This window comes from Drosophila suzukii, chromosome 2R (assembly GCF_043229965.1).
Source record: "Drosophila suzukii chromosome 2R, CBGP_Dsuzu_IsoJpt1.0, whole genome shotgun sequence".
Classification (NCBI taxonomy): domain Eukaryota; kingdom Metazoa; phylum Arthropoda; class Insecta; order Diptera; family Drosophilidae; genus Drosophila; species Drosophila suzukii.
This window is the reverse complement of record NC_092081.1, coordinates 2,583,670-2,601,204: the sequence shown is the minus strand read 5'-3', so window position 1 is coordinate 2,601,204 and position 17,535 is coordinate 2,583,670. Positions and strand designations below refer to the sequence as shown.

The 17,535-nt window shown below is 43.4% G+C and overlaps 1 protein-coding gene across 1 annotated transcript in view; it reads left to right on the top strand.

Moving 5' to 3' along the window:
• tei (irregular chiasm C-roughest protein teiresias) overlaps positions 1-13,123 on the top strand; it is a 123,016-nt gene extending 109,893 nt beyond the window's left edge. The window contains exons 11-12 of the mRNA XM_017087841.4: positions 10,072-10,250; positions 10,311-13,123. Coding sequence (XP_016943330.3) covers positions 10,072-10,250; positions 10,311-10,616 — 485 coding nt within the window. The 3' untranslated portion in view covers positions 10,617-13,123. The remainder of the gene's footprint in view (positions 1-10,071; positions 10,251-10,310) is intronic.
• Positions 13,124-17,535: the final 4,412 nt, after the last annotated feature.

Genomic DNA, 17,535 nt, shown 5'->3' with positions numbered 1-17,535 from the left:
AAGAATCCATGGGATGCTTAGTTGCTTCCACTATTTGTGTTTGCTTGTAAAATTAAACAAAATACAAAGAGCGACTCCGAAAAAGTTGTCCTCGACTGTCTGCAAAGTTTCGCATTTCTTTCAAAAGAAAAAAGCACAGGAAAAAATCATTGATTGTCACTTGTAATGCTCTCTGTTCAAGTTATGTTTTTATTAAAAAAACTTACAAAAAAAGCAATGTTTAAACTATAATAATTATAAAGCTCTTAAAGTCTGCTCCAAAATTGAAACATTTGTGAATACTTCTTAATCTGCTTGTCCAACGTTTTCGCATTCTCAAGAATGTTTAACTCGTTTCTTCCTGCAACACAAGTACCAATCAATTTCTTTCAATGCTGCCTAAAAAGGAAGGGAATCTGGAGACCATAAAGCTTTGTTATGAGCAACCGACCAATAGAACCCCGTAATCGCTCCTCAAACCGTGAGCTGCACTGATTACCTGTCCATAATTACCAAGTCAAATGGAGAAGGCCAGAAAGCGATGACAAAGGGATTACTGCGGCCTCAATCATTTGCTTCGTTGACATTTTTGATTAGTCCGAGCGGAAGGCGGGCGTCGGCAGGGCTGTCTTCATTATGCATATGAAAGTTGTGCGCCCCTTTGTTTTCCCTGGCCCTCCTAATGAACTCGTGACTTAAAACTGCAGCCTGTGTTGCCTTTACGCTTCGTTTAAGCCAAGAAAAAAGCCGGTGGTGGGCGGAAATTATGCAGCAAATAAGAAGAGAAGCTGCTGCACCTACTTGCATATGCAGCTACTTGAGAGGCGGGCTGCGAGTAAAATAAATGTGCATATGAATTTTGAAGAAAGCCAAAGGATTCGCGGCGGCCCCAATGCAAAGTGCACTTACTTACCCACACACTCGCGCCTGGAGTATCTGTGTGCGCCCAAATTTATGCTTGTGTTAAAGTTTAGTGCGTGTGCTGGCAAAAAGTTTGCAGCAAGAACTTGAGCAACAGCAGCTGCAAAAATGTTCAGCACTCACACAAATTAAATAACAATTTTCCCTCACAATTTCGCCATCTTTTTTGGTTTCTTTTGCCCTCGTTCGCTGTCGTTAACTTTATGTGGGCGTTTTCTTGTTGACAGTGTGTGTGCGGGGGCGGAGGAGGCGTGGCCGGCTATGCATATGTTAACTGGCAGTTGGCAAAAGTAGCTCAGTAGTCGACTTTGCCTCTCGCCAGCGTTTTTTCCTCCTGCCTTGCATTGCAGTTTTAAGTAATTTAAACAAATGCTGCGAAAAGTTGTGGCAAAGTAGATTTTAATAACGAATATCCATAAACGGACTGCCATGAAGGCCAGCTGACGTGCAGTCGACCATTTCCTGAGACTGACAAAATGATGAACTAACACTAGGTGTCACTTCCTTAACGGGCTAACAGGATGGTCTCCTTTTCGAAATCCTGAAAGGTTGTCTACAAAATTACCTAGCATTAAAGCTTAGTTATATCGCAAGTTTTTAAGGATCCATTCATCAATCTCCGACCCCATATTGCATTCCCTTTGCGTAATGCCAAGCTCCCTCCCAATGATTATTTGCGGAATTTTTATGAGAACCAGGAACCAAGGAACCAGAAACGGAAGAGCTGTCTGAAGTACAATGGGACCCAAGTTCGGCCTGTTTTAATAAAAGCTTTTCCACGCATATTCCACGCTTAATTTAGACCAAGAAGCGCGGGCCATCTCATCGCAACTCCCCTCAAGCGATACGAGAACATAAATATTGCTTTATGCCCTGGCACACTCGAGTCGCCCTCCCATTTTGGCCATTCCGTTCCCGGCCCTGTTTTATGCATGCTAATTTGTAATATGCATGTTGCTCGCTTTTGATCAACGCACGAGGAGAAATATTTTCGCATTTCCCCATTTTCCATGCGTAATTTCTCTTCTTGGCAAATTTGCTTTCGGAATTTGCCGCGTTTGCCAGCAAATATTGCTTTGTTTCTACTCATTAGGTTTGGAGTTCGGGGTTGGCCATTTTTTTCCTTTTTGGGTTTCCCTTTCAAAAAGTATGCGAACGATTTTTTTCGCCCTCCCTGTGCTTTTCATTTGTGCCTCATTTAAATGGCAATTTATTGCGCCCTGCGACAAGACTTTAAGGACAGCCTGGAATTTTCACAGCAGCTGCGCTAAATTGCATGTTAAATGCCTCTGAGCCCCTCCCTAAAAAACGATCTTGAGCACTAGATAAACGTTTCCGAAATGGATTTGCCGAGGGTTGAAATGAATTAAAAACTTCAAAGTCTTCTTATAAGGAAACCCAGGGGAATCTCTGATAAATTGGTAAATAGTTTAACCACTGTCTGCAAAACACTTTGAAGTACGATTTGGGATTTGAAAATAATTTGATTTCAGCTCAGCAATTTGCTGGAAAGGCCCTCACTTCGATTTCCGATTGATTTGCTGGGCAAATATTCCAACTTTCCCTAATTATAAGCAAGCCAAATGGCTCCGTTTCCTGCCAGCAAAGGGGATGTGCATTCGAAATAGTTTTCCCGTAAAAGCCAAAGAAAAACATTTGCCCAAATGCAATGCCAGAACTTTCCCTGACTCATTACTGTCGTCCTTGCTCCATGCTGTCGACAGTTTTGTGTCCTTTTCGGTGTGTTGTCTTTTGCACAGAACGCACCCAAGCATAATTTTTACGCTTCAATTTTCCTGCAGAGCACACAGTCAGACCTAAAAAATTGTTGACTAAATTATAATTTTCCATATGTGTAGCCTGCTCTGTTCCAATCTCTGTGCGGGTGGCTGTCTGGAGTCGTTAGTTAAAATATGAAGTCAGAAACTTGTCATCAAAAACACCCCGGAAAGCTAAAAAATGGCTGCCAAGGCTGCATGTGAAAACTTTTCAGACAGTTGCAGAAATCATTTTTGGCCATTTCCAGGAGCGAGAGCAAGCGAGACACGCTAAGTGTGAACGGGATAGCAGCAACAGAGCTGCCAACTTGTCGTTTTCCGGACAGATCTGACCCTTTTTTAATGGACTTAGCTGAAAATATTCTATCGGAATATTTTTGTTTTTCTTTAAGAAGTATATTATTTTATGTTTAAAAACTAAGTAAAGGGCCTAGCCCTGTAATACCTAACAGTGCATCACCTTTAATTTATTTAGTGCACTTAGTAGCCGAAAGTTCAAAACTTAGGGTAAAACGAGTTGTTGTGACTTTCGACCGGGAACTTATTATATAATTTATGTTATCTAAACTAGAAGCTTTCACATCATTTGAATTACAACTATCGCTTGTCAACGAACATATAAAATTATCAGTATAAGCTTTAAAAGATCTCTGAATATAAAGCTGTTCCATCCAAAACTTAGAAATCCACATTTGCTGAGATGATATTTCAAAACCGATTTTTATTTTGTTAAACTCCTCTTTTTATAGCCATTAGTGCATTACAACAGTGGCGGCCAATGCGTCGAGGGAAAGAAGGGCATTAGAATGTAAATAAATCAGAGCACTTTGAAATATTTTTGGAACGCTCCAATGCCGTAACTCGGCTTAACATATTTTCTTGAGTTGGCGGGCTTTTTAATGACATCTGGGCCGAATTTCATGTCAATGTCATTATCAGTAATATATTTACTCGCGATTTTTTTGCCCACAGAAGTACAATGTCATGTTCACTTGTAAACCTGGAAGTTTTTACCCTTTTTTTAACAAAGTAAAATATATACATTTATTTATTTATTTATATAATGAAAATGTATACATAAAACATAAATACATGTTAAAAAGCCATTATTAAGTGAAAAAAACTTTTTCTTTTGTTTTTATATACATTATATATTTTCCTTGACTGATTTGGGTAAATGGCATTACTGGTGGGCAACTTTTGTTGGGGTTTCGGGTTGTCTGCAGCTGCAGCGGAAATGAGCTGAAAAAGTTGTGCAAATAGACGCCACCAGACGTCGCAATGTCGCCAGTGGTCCAGCCAACCACCACCCCCTTTTCCGGGCGATCCAAGCCCGCCGGATGCGAGCAGTAAAACAAACTGAAAGCCTTGTGTGTGACCTCTCAGGGACAAAAATCAAGACTAATTCCCGCCACTTGACCAGTTCGCACTTGGTTGGCAAAAATATTAGCAAAATGCAGTTGATTTCCGCACTTGAGCATGCAAATTCCGCGCCACAAGACGTCGAGTGCTGCCAGCAGGAGGAGATTGGCTGGAGGGGTGGCTGTCAACCCGCCTGAAATCGCAGCCACCAATTGTGCCCAGCGGCAGCCACATTTGCTGGTTTTGCACCGAACTAATAAGTGGGCCGCTGAGAGGCAGCTGAGTTCCTCTACAAGGATGTCAGCCCCCTGCCAGTGGACCATGCCACGGGGAACCCATTTAACCCTGTCAAGGAAGCGGTCTTAATGGGCTGAGAAGGCAGTCGGACTTTAACGACTCATTACGGTTGTCAAAATTGGTGGCATCCGCATTTCAGGGGATAATGAGCTGTCCTCGCCTGTTTTTTGGGTCGGTCAACGGCCTGGCAAATTACTCGATGCATATTTTAATTGCATTTCTCTGGGCAGGAAGTGCATATAAAAATGTCGGACATTGTTCGCAGTGTGCAAAGTAATTAAACGCCGTCGCCACAAAGCTAATAAAAATGTCAAATGTCAGACGATAAAGCATAGGCCTGCCACACGCACCCCTCGCGCACCTACCACCACCCTTTTGGGGGCGGGGGCGTGTCTGGTTGGCATTGCCATAACCGCAAACATTGGCACCATTCGCCTCTGCACTCTGGACACGCAATTTTGTCAGGCGCCTACGCAAATATATGGGGTAACCGAGGGGTCCTGGCGCCAGGTGCGGCAGATTTTCGAGGGGGTTGAGGCCTCCCCTGGGTCCTTTAACCCCTTGGTGGCGAGGTTCTCCCGGGTTGACATTCGGAATTGAACGCTCAATTTCGTGGCCCCAACTCTTCAGTTAGCATTTTTCAAACACTTTGGCTTACTCACACAGAAGGGTCGTGGTTCAAACAAAATCCTATCCATTTCCTTTTTTACAGGTCGAACAGTATAAGCTAATAATATTCCAATACTAGATTAAATTACGTTAATACAGCGCCTTACAATTTAAATTACCTGTGCTTTACAGATCTTCAGAAATCTGTTCAGTGTGCTCCAAAATGTCATTAAAAAAGTGTCACTGTTTGACAAGCACTAGCAGTTATAATTTGTGCAAATGAACACTAAATGAACGTTCGATTCCATCAAACTTTGACTTCACTTTCATCTTGTTCAACCATAATTCTGTGTGTTTACCAACATCACTTAAAAGTTTTCTGACATCTCACTTTCACGGCCCAACGTAAGCAAACAAAAAATGCAAAAATTTATTAAATTTACAAGTGGCAGGTAGCCTGGAAACAGGGAGGGCGGATGCAGGAGAGGAAGAGTCCTGGCAACTTGCAAGTTGGCAAACTGCAGGACAGAGCCGGGCCAAAAACCGAAAACTTTAAGTGGCACATGTGAAGCGATTTTTGGCAACTTGTGCAATTTGCAATAGCTGCAGGGGAAAGGGGGACTGTCTCAAATTGGGTTGCCGTTTCATACGAAGCTGTTCATTCAAAGTTCGGTTCTATGCGCACACACGCTCATACATATTTGGCAAACTTTGCCGGTCCCGGCCAAAGTATCTACGTATCCGTGTATCTGCAAGTTGCAATCTTGCTGCCAGGCAAAAGTTGCCAACCAGCCACTCATTTGATATTGAAAGTGAAAGAGCATATTTAAATACGTAAACTACGGCGGGTGGGGCATCCCACATCCCACATCCCACACCCCACATCCCATCCCATCCTATGCCATACCATTCAGTTTTACATGGTAGCTTAATTTGTGTTGACAACGTTGCCAGCCATAGAAGCGCGCTTTGTAAATTTTCAAGATTTGGGTTACAGATATTTACACGAGTGTGTGGACGGGCACACACACAGGACCTGAAAAGTGCCAGAGAGAAAAGATAACCCTGGTACATCTAGAGCTGCACTTTACCTCCACCATATATCAATCTCTGTCTAGATCTCGGTCCGGTCCTCTCGCCACTTAGAGGTCATCGCAGCATCAAAGTTTGTTTGGCCACTCTTAATGGCCCAGTTCTCCTCTTTCGGATTTAGTACAGCAGTGCAGTTGTCCCCGAGCAATTGACTTTGAAGTCGACATACTTGAAGGGATTTCAATTAGGAAAAGTAAAGTATACCATAGGTGTTCTCGAAACAACAAGAATACGTACGTTAACACGGAAAAAAACTACCTTAGTCAGGAAAAGCGTTTTGAACTAAGAAAAATTGGCTTTGAACGAGAGATTTATTATTTCTTCTTCATTTATTAACATTTTAAGCGGATGAAAAAGCGTGATAAGTATTATTCTTAACTTATTTATACCTAAATTGGCAAGGAAATCTCCGTTTTATCTTTGGCGATTTATACATTTTATATCGGTCTTATAGAGGTTTGAATACATCATATTGACCCTTTGCCTATAGCAGTGTTCTTTGTCTGTACAACCAAGTCAATTTCATTTAAAATTCCTAATGCCGCAGGGCAGCCGTTCTTAAGATCGCCCGTAAAACGCGTGCTCCGACTTTCAAAACCGGAGCAAACCACACAAACACAAGATTACTTTGCAAAGTTTTCCAACCTTTTGGCTAAGTACAAGCGACACGGTGCCGCCGCCCAGCCCCTCATTAATTTTTGAGCAGCTAGGCCGGCCCAAGAAGTTGCCAAACTTAAAATAAACGCCGAAAAGCCCTGGACCTGCTTGAAAGTCGCATCCCTCACTGGGTTAACTTGTCATCGCGGCGATCAATAATTCAGCAGCCGCTTCGTCGACAATAAATTCAATTAAAAGCGCCCAAAGGTGGGTGCTGTGCAATTGGCAAGTGACAAATGGCCGGCTAAGAGCAAAAACAGCCCGCTAATCCCTCTTTGATTGCTCAGCCCGGGCACGTAATTTCAATTTGAGCCTCGGACCCGTTGCTTTGTTTTTTCAACGCCCGGCAATGATTTCGGTACACAACGAGCCGGCAGTTGGTAATTTTATTTGCAGCTTTTTGCATTAAGTGCACACAATGTTTATTAATTATTCAGGGCCAGGACATGGAACAAGCCAGTGGCCCTGCTCCTGGATCCAGGGATCCACGGACCCACGTCCAGTCGAGCTGCTCCTCGGGCAACCATTGCATAATTGAATATTATGATTGTTATTTTCACTTGCTGCCTGTCGGATTGCTGTTATCTTAGCGTTTACCCGTGGAGCTCTGCATACTTAATAACGTTTGCCGGACTCTCAGCCGGAATTTAAGGTGGAGCCCTAAGCCCCCGGGGCATGTTTGGCAAGCCGTTTAGGTCTTCTGGCCCGCTCACCTGTAATTGCTCTAATCCGAGCCGTTATGCCATCTCTTTGGCATCTTGGCACTTACAGCTGTCCAATAAAGTAAGCCCATGGGAGCGTTCTTCCCCAGCTACAAGAAAAGTATTCGTTGGGCTTGAATTATCCAAGAAGTATTTGTTCAGATTAAAAATTGAGCAAACAGACTGGGTCGAATGCTTTAAAGTGGCTGAGAGTGAGTTATAATTATAAAAATATTATGTTTTGCCCCATTTAGAAGCCGCTTTTCAGAACAAGCTCCACCATTCCAGCACTCCACTCTCCTTCTGCGTTTGAGAGCATTCAAAAGTGTAGCCAAATTCGGCTGGCTTAATGTAATTACATGTTGCTTTGGTCCATTGCCCGAAGAGTTGCTTTGGCGGTTCCTCGCTCCTCGTTTGCCCAATGAAATTTGCATGTTTTTGCCCACTTTCGGGCACTAGACAACTTTTCCTGCCAGCATTTACAGCTGCAACAGCTGAAAATAAATATTTAAACAATAACAGCAACTTTGCATGTTCTACAATTGTTGCAACAACAATGGGCAAGGAAACGGGGAGCGGACGCGGCGAAGTCCTGCAGTCCAAAATAATAAAGTTTTACGGCTGAAAATTACTCAATTCCCGTTGCCCGAAAAAGTTAACTTAATTTTTCGTAGTTGCCTTTTGTGCGAAAACTTTGCAAGAGGTGAGGCAACAACAAGAGGGGAAAACGTTTTACAACACTTTGGCTGAGGAGTGGTAGATGCTTTTTGGAGCTCGGGACTTCGCCCCATTGATTGCACGTCGCCGAGAGCTGTTGTCCTTTTTCCCCCGCCACTGCATTAAATGCGTTGGCATTCTTTGCGAACGGGCAGTGTTGGAAAGTGCCCTCGAAAGCAGGAGACGAAAAATAACAACCGAAAAAATAATTGATTTTCTGCGTTCATTCGCGAGCTGCAATTACTTGGGGAAGACAACTTTTCACTGTCCGCCCCCTTGTTTTCTTCCTTGTTATTGTTTTTCATTGGCTGGGTTCCCCTCCATAAATTGAGTTCTTTCCAGCGGCCTTTTCCCTGTTATTATTGGTATTTCACGCAAAGATTGTCTGGGAAGCCGTATTATTTAAAACGAACTGAGCCAAAGCACTCCCCTTCCATTGCCGCTTCCCAACTGCGGGCAATTTAAAACTCATTTCTATTTGGCGCCCCGGGTGGACCGAGTGGAAATCAAATTAAAAGTCGCACCAATGACCAAAGCACTGACCTTGGGGGCACGTCTACAGCCACCCACCTGGGCTCTGGGGTGAAATGCTTGCACACGGCTCACTGGCTGCAAATCAAAATAGAATTTAAATCTCTTTGAGAGCTCTGTGAATGGATTGCTGAATGGGTAACGGCCTCATGCAAAAATCATTTTTGGCTGTCAAATAAATTACACTTTTTCCTCGGGGACGAGGGGTGGGCAGGCCGAGCAGGGCTCGCCAAAATGGCGTTGAACGCATAATTTGGCAGGCAGACACAACCCTGCCGCACTTGCTTTAATTGATTTTACAGTTAGTCGGCCAGGTCCCTGCAAAAGGGGGTTTCTGGTTATAAATTTGCGAGTGTCGAACGGAGTTCTTCGATTTGTTTTTGTTTGTGTCTGCCTGCCCGACCGCCCGCCCGCCCAACACTCATTTGCACTTAACACTTTCGACCATTTTGTTGGGCTCGCCATTGCGTCACAAGTTTATCTGGCAACCCTGCTCCTTCCCCCACTCGATAAGTCTCTGTCTCAGGGCGATGATGAGGAAAATTGCAAAATTTCGAGCCTCTCGATAATTAAATATGCTGGGAAACAACAGAAGAGGTGGCCAGAGAGCAGGGGCTGGCACATGTGTCTAATTGGATTGTCGCAGTGTTGGCCAACAGCGTCGGGCTTTAGCATCTCACAGAGATAATCCCCTACTCTGGGCACACGGCCCACATAAGTTCCACAAAATTCGCTTTGGCGCAAACTTTTTAATGAAGTTTCGGCGTTCTTGGGCCAACTTTTCCTTTGGCCCACGACATGTTGTCCTCTATTTATTTTGATTTTTCCCACTCCACTCCGAGCGTTTACTTTTCCAGAGGTGCAGATCGTCCTTGTGGGGCGTTTGGCTGTTGCTGGGCTTCTGTGGCAGTAAGTGGCACATTTGTCGGGTGATACGCTTTTAATTAGTGGCGATGGCAATGCTGATGGCAATGGCGGTGGCGGTAACGGTGGCCGTAAACTTTCCGCCCTGGCTTTAATTGCAGCTGATGCGAGGCGAAACAAACTTGGCATCGGAGTACAGTTGCGCCGGAATTGGCTTAGCATGTGTGAAGTGCGACGTAAGGGCTTACAGAAGTTTGCTTAGGGAATCTCGGTGCGAAAAGTTCCAGGGGCTGGCTAACGAGCCAATGCTGTGTTAACTGCGAGAGCAAAATCACTAAAGTTTTTAAGAGCGATCCAGCTGTACTAATCCTCCTCCCATCTTATTTCACCAACCCAATAACACGATATTTTAGGTCGTTAATGTTCTAAAGATGATGTACATTGATGTATAAGGATGTGAAAATTCTAAAAGCACATATCATAACTTCTCATATCTAAACACAATTGGGAATCATTTTTACCAATTCCTAGCTAAGCCCCCGTCTTCCCTCTTCCCCTTTCAGGCGCTCCCACAGTGACGGCCCTGAATGCCACGCCCATCGCCTATCCGGGATCGCCGCTGCACCTGAACGTGGAGTTCTGCGCCAATCCTCCGGCCCACGCCGCCCGTTGGTTGCACGGAGATCGGGTGTTCACGCCCGGAAACCAGTACGGCAGTACGGTGCTGGCCTACGCGGTGAAGGTGAGTGACGGCGCAGAGGTAGTCCACGACGGAAATGTAATCGATTCTCCCCATCCGCAGGATCTGCCCACGCCGTTCTGCAAGGAGGCGCGACTGACCTACGTCAGCATGCACGAACGGGTTCCGAGGACCTTCTACTTCGTGGTGTCCACGCCAGGTGGCGTTGCCGAGGCGGTTTTCAATGTCAACTTCACCAAGCGCCACCGACAGCTGTCGAACTCCATCGACGACGACGAGGAGGAGGAGCTGAACCAGCCGGAGCAGATCCACTTTCCCGTCTTCAATGGCAGTCCCGCCAACGGGCTGGGCTGGTGGGCGGTGGTCTTGGCCCTGGTCTTAGCCCCCATATTTAGAAACAGTCATTAGATTAGGCCGGATGGTGTGCGAAAGATGGTTGAGTGAATGATTTCTTTGGGAGTGACTGACGCGCGTTTATTACACCGATTGTTCTATGTAATCTAACCCCTATGGCTAAGCATACGTATGGATTTACCCAATTACTCGACATTACCACGTGGACTAAGCTACACAACTACTACTCTATATAGCAATACATATGTGCATCTGTAACCGATTTAGCCAAGCATCAAAATTGCCGTAGGCTAAGACCCCAGGCCCATCAGTATCCTTACAACCACTCTTCTAGAAGCCTGGAAAGGATTCAACTCTTTATCCCTAAGCTCTTCGAATATTTTACTATAACCCCTAGCTGTAACGGTAACTTTAACCTTAACCTTATCGCTGTATGTCAATGTGTATGAGTGTGCGCTTAACTTAAATGCCAAAGCCAGATATCGTAAGGAAAAGTTTACAATTCTTTGGGAAAACATTGTTAAAAGTTGATTATTACGAATACTTTAAGTTCCTTTTCGATAAAGAAGAGAGATCGAGGAAGTGACTGATTTTGTTAAATATTTTGAAAATGTTTAGAACTAAAAGCACGAGGAGAAGAACCTATAGTTTAAAATGTATATGAAGAAGTGAAAGACGAAGTAATACTTACCAGGCACGAACAAATTCCTTCCATTTGAAAAGTTTGCCAAGAGCAAAGAAACTGTAAGATATTTTGGAAACGAAATTAAGCGAATGATCAAAAGAGTTTTAACCTAAACAAATTGGGTTCTATTAAGCATTAAATCGCACCTTTTCGTTTCTTATGATTTTCCAATCGTTTGAAAGGACCAAAAAAAATCGTTTCCATTTACTACGAATATTTTTATAACACAAAGTAAGCATTCATAAGTATAGCCCCAAGAACAAATGAGAGACCCTCCACATAAGCGATAATTGTATATACATATATGTTCAAGTAGAGAATTGCTCAACCCAAAAGAGAAAACCTAAAATATACAAATACTATATAAAATGTGTTAAATGTTGTTTGAAAGCAAAAATAAATCGATTTAAATATCATACGTAGCAGTTCCACGAGTAAATTATACAGTATTGTATGTAACATAACAGACCACACGGCAACTTAAACGTTCGATTACCAGCTATTGTACATTATTTCAGTTTAAAGATCAGCAAAGAGCCAGCAAAGTCGATTGCTTGCCACCGAATTTTTTGTACAAAGCCCAAGCTTTTGTAATTTATTTCTTAGACGATCTAAGCTTCAGATTATTCTATATCCTATGCGCAATACATACAAATATATATCGATAGGCTAAGCGATCAGTGTAAAAACCAGAAGTACTTAGAAGAACCTAACGCCAATTTAGCAGCAGAAATTAAACTTGCAGAGTTCAAAGAATTCTGGCGAAGAGCATTGTAAAATGATAAGTTGAGGTTACATTAATCATTAATGCGAATACGCGTATATAGAGGAGTATGCCCGCCAGCATACCTATATGTGTGTACCCTATGTATAGTTCAGTTTAGTGATTTAGTGATTTCGCTCCCTGGGTTTATTGTCAGCAAAAAATTGCGAAGTGTAAGAACAAAGCAAGCAACAAACACGTCGTCATGTTAACTAACAAATAACTTACTAAACAAGTGAATGGTCACAGTGCGTACTGTATTTATGATTCATTGTGTTGGTAATATTTACAAAATATTATTTATAACGAAGCCAACAAACAACAAACAGACATATATAACTAAAGAAGTACTAGCTATAAGTGCAACACAACCCGAATGTGGCAAATTAATTTTAAACCAATGAGTAATTACGATATGAGAGACAGAATGTTCATCTGTAGTGCAAAATGTTTGGATAAGCGAGACGGGACACTAATAACCCATAAAATTACGAATACAAATACAAGTACGAAATACAACAATACGTGTTACAATAAGCAGAAACGGTTTACATATATAAGTCATAGGCCCAAGAGAAATGTAAGCAACCACCACCAACAACAACCACAAGGAAATCACTTTTAGCCGTAAACGAGGCCTCGGAGAGGGCCAGAATCTCCAAGATGGGAGCGGATGCAGCACGGAGCCGACAGCAGAATCAAAAACTACTCTTAAGCGACCCCGTTCACTGCCCAGCAATGCAATAACTCCGGGTTCTTGGCCAGGGTCAGGCCATCCGGCCAGCCAACTGCGTTTAAGCCAACATCGCAGGGCAAGTGGCCAGGTGAGGGGCGGGCATGGGGCAGGGGGCAGGGGCAGGAAGGTCTGGTCGGGGCAGCCTGCCGAGGAAATTTACAAGTTTAAGTGACAAAGCAACAAAACAAAATAGCCAATTTAGCATAAAGTAAAACACAGGCCGGGAGAATGCAAATAAAAATGCAGATAAAAATGAAGGGCGAGGGGAGCGGCCAACAGAGAGCAAACAGAAACAAGCGAACACCACACACAACACAGAGAAATGAAAATGAACATGGAATAAAATTTAAACGCAGAGAAATGCAACAAAAATGAAATTTCTTTAACTGGGTGGTCGTGGTGGGGTCCCATCAAGGGCCGGGAAAGCGGGAAACCCAGCCAATCAATCAGCAACCGGGAACGCCCGTCATTAAGCTGCAATGAGGAAATCACTTTGGGAAAAACAACCAGCCGTCGACACTGCAGATACTCTTTTGTGGGCAATACATAAAAAGTTAAGTGGCAGCATTATTTTTTTTATTTTTTAAATGGCCACAAACTTGCAGTTTTAAAGAGTAAGTATCTTTCGGCTAAAAGTAGGAAGTCTTTAAGTTTTGCGTTCGCGAGATGTGTCAACAAATGGATTGCCGCTGTTTTAGTTAGCTTTGCGATTTCTTCTTACTTGCAAATTAAAATGATTCATAAGTTGAATGATGAATATCGTTAAAAGTTGGGTCATAATATTCCTATAACCCCTACAAAATTGTTGATCACTACTGGTTCTTGAATTTTGTTACAGGGATAAAGCTTTTTTACTTGTATGCATCTTTTTTTAACAGTGACAAATGGAACTTCAAGCAGGGGCGGATCCAAAATGATGTTGTGGGGGGATATATAAAAACATTCGTTCAGTAGAAATAAAAAAAATGGAAAAAAATACATATTCCTATGCGCGGATCCACGGGGGTGGGGGTTATATGGGGGACCCCACCCACTCGGTTAAAGAATATATGTAATACATATGTATTTGAAATTTCTTTATTTCTACTCAACAATTTTTTGTATATCTCCCCCCACAACCAAATTCAGTATCCGCCACTGAATATGAGGGATAGATCCCCCCGTGGATACGCACGTGACTCCAAGAACACTTTCCATTCCGCGCACTTTGACCAAACATTTGTTCGGGGCGAATGGGAGTCCAAGTCCACGGAACAATTGGCAAGCTGAACCCAACCTGAATGGAATGCCAATCATTTTTGGCACTCTGCATTTCAGTGGCAGTTGCATCAATATCAATCAGGGGCCAACGAAAGGGAAAGGCCGGCCGAATGCAGCTTTTGGGTGACCGCAGGCTCGGCTCGGTTGTGTGAAGGAGATTCCGGCTTATGGTTTGGTTCGGTTTGGTGCATTGGCCCAATCCCAATCCCAATCGCAGGTCCACAGTTGCGTTGTCAATACTAGCAGCCGAGCAGCCAGGCAGCCAAAACAGCAGCAGCTCTTGTTTATTAGTTGGAAATCAAAAGTACATCGACACCGCAGGATTGCAGTGGCCACACTGCGGACCTGGCTGCTACACTTTTTGGCCTAAAGAGTCGGGCAACCTGTTTGCCGACAGCACCGGCCGCGGCCTCATGTGCCCGCAGAAACCGTCGATAACCAGGCCGGTTTCTGGCGCTAATGACAGTGAAATGCCTTCGATCCGCGCGGCGCCAGCGAGATTACAGCGAGTGGGGGCGTACCGTACAGTGAGGCTAATGGTTGCACTAACCGCTGGCAAATATGTTCAAATTCCCCGATGCAATGTACTTACAACAGTCGAGGGACTTAAAACTAATTCAATACTAATAAACGAGTGAAGCAAACTTCGGCAATCATACTGAGTAGGAAAATATTCGAAAAATATTTAGTTTTTTCAGTATTATAATATTTATTAGTGCTTTTAAAAGGCATATTTTCAGTAGAAATCCGTTATCTTACCCACTTCTTCGATTGCAGTTCTTGCAGTGTAATTTATCAATCAAAATTCCCGAACAGTGATCGAGTGGAATAAACTCGAAGTGTCGCAGGTTCAATGTTTGGTGATGGTGACTCTGTGGCTAATGTCGACGCACGCGCCACGGCGAAAGGTGCTCCCAGTAATGGTTAATGGGTAATGGTGAGCCCGGACCACCTCCAGCCCCCTTTACTGGACCAGCCTGCAGATATCCGCAATCGCCAATTGGCATTACTGTGCGCATTTTGCTTTAATTGTGGCCTGGCCAAAGTCAAGTACGAGCACCCGAAACCGGCTGCGAAAACTGGCAATTGGATCCCCCGCCCCTTTTTGGGGCAAGAGCCACTCATATTTCAATTTGCTTATGATAGGCGCCATCGTCGAGGAACCGAAGTCCACAGCCCGGCTCTGACCATATAATTGCGGGCTTAATGCAGTCGCAAAATGGGCGAGTCGACTGATAAGTTTATGTATGGACAGATGTACATTTGGCCTGATAAGTGGGTTTTGCCTGCGATTGTGTTTTCCATTCACATCGGAGCCATCATGGCAGGAGAAATCTCCTAATTGGGCTTTGGGGGAAGTGGAGTTGCACAATGGGGAGCAGAGCCAGCACTGCAGTCATCGAGTTTTGGATTGAGGTGATTTAACTTTATGAGCTCAAGTTCCCAAGAAAGCCGTGAAATACACACCTTTCAGCCACCGATTATTCCCTTTGCTATTCACGCCGAGTTTCCGCTGACGACTTTAAGCGCGCTTAAAAGGCTGACAATTAAAATCGTTTTCATTGCACATCGTTGGGCGCCAATAATTCCCCCCAATACGCTTGCATGAAATTTCACAGTTCAATTAATGCATTTTAATTTTAACTTTATTTTCCAATTTACTTCACACAGTTAAAATGGACGCAAGGAACAACGCCAACAACGCGGGAAAAGCGTGGAAAAACGCGAAAGAAAAAAGCAGATCAGCCTGAAAATTGTTAACGCAAAATTAAAAATTGTTTTTGATTGATTGTTGCATGAAATTGGCTTTTGGTCTGGGCCCGCCGCACCGATTGGTCCCATTGATTGTAATTACCTTTTTTCCACTCTTATATTTCATTTGCCCTGCGCACTTAATTAGCCGACTGCCACGCCCCCTGCCCGACGCCTTTTCCGGCTGACTGCGCTTTTTGGGAAGTACAATGAGTAAATATATGTGAGCAACGCCGGTCCGGCAGCGAAATTAAGCGAATTGCTTTTAATAGATTTTTCCGCAGTTTCTGCGATTTCCTTTACTGCTGTCCCATTTCACTTGCGGTCAAGGCATCTCAGAGATTTCCCTTGCCAAGTTTTTGACGGTTTTGTAATGCTGCAGCGACAAGTTTTTCCAGGCGGAAGGAAGCCGACCGCAGGTGACTTCTGTTACACTTTTAACAAATGCTGATCCGGCGAAAATTAGCCAAGTTAGTTGCTGGTCTTGGCAATTTATGGCTCGCATTTCCTCGGACTCGGTTGGGATTTTCGGATTTCTTCGGCCAGGCCCGCCTCGCTTATGCAATCTCTCCCCTGGCTTTTCATCATAATTGTCTCTGAGGTTTGGTGCGACTGGTGCGGAAAACGCCGGAGGAAATGCCAACCGAAAAAGCGATCTCGGTCCCATTTTTAGTTTCCATTTTCCCATTCCAGCGACATTGGTGAAAGTCAGATGTGTGTGCATGAGGCATGCAACATGTCTTTAATGAGATGCAAGCAGATAAAGAAGCTAACCGATTATGGGAGGCATAAATCACACCTAAATGCCCGCTGGATCTGTATCTGTGGGTAATAGGGGTGTTAGCTGTGGTAGAACGCCCGCTTTCCCCATTTTTGCATTGACAGATATTTTGTGGTGGAACACATTCGGCTAAAGCAATTCAGGGGTGTCACAGAAATCTCTTCCAAGCATATGTATCCCTAAAAGCCAATCTTGGTGTCCCAGACACCTATCCAGATGGTATTTAACCAACCATTTGATGGGCTTTGTTAACACTATAAACTATATGAAGCAGGAGCGATTATTGCGACAGCCAAGAAAAATGTGCATTTACAAATCATTAATTATTCGCCTATAACGATTTGAACTTTAATTAGAATACAAAAATTTGTTTAGCTAAAATGTTCTTTAGGGGCTAAAATAAAATCAATATCACATATATTTTCTGTTAAATAGAATTTAACAACCTCCTACTCCTTTCTAAGCAAACTCCATTAAATGGTAATTTATGTTTCACAAGAAACTTCGTTTTAATATTTGTTATGCCAATTACCTGTCATAAAACCATTTAGTTGCCATTCCAAAATTGAAATATTGTTTAAATGTATTTCCATTTAAATGCATCTCAAATAGTTCCCCCATAAAAATAAATATCTTCAAAGCGAGCACGAGAAAAAAGAAAAACGATGTCATTAAATATGCAATAAATAAAATGAATTACCAAAGCATAAATAAAAAAGTCGCATTTTAATAAATCAGGCAGAAATAAAAACAAGTGCACCGCTCCACCGCTCCACCGCCGCCCGCAAAACCGCATCCACATTAATCAATCAGCCGAAAACGTCAAACGCTCCACAGCAACGCGCCGCGGACTGCGCGAATACCGCCTCATTAAAAATTAATGAAAATACCCCGGGTAAGCGGAGGAAAAGCGTATGAAAACAATGCGTTCGAAGGTGATCGAACCGACAGGTGTAAAGCGAGTGCGATAATTGCATCAGGTGTTATGGGGCAAGG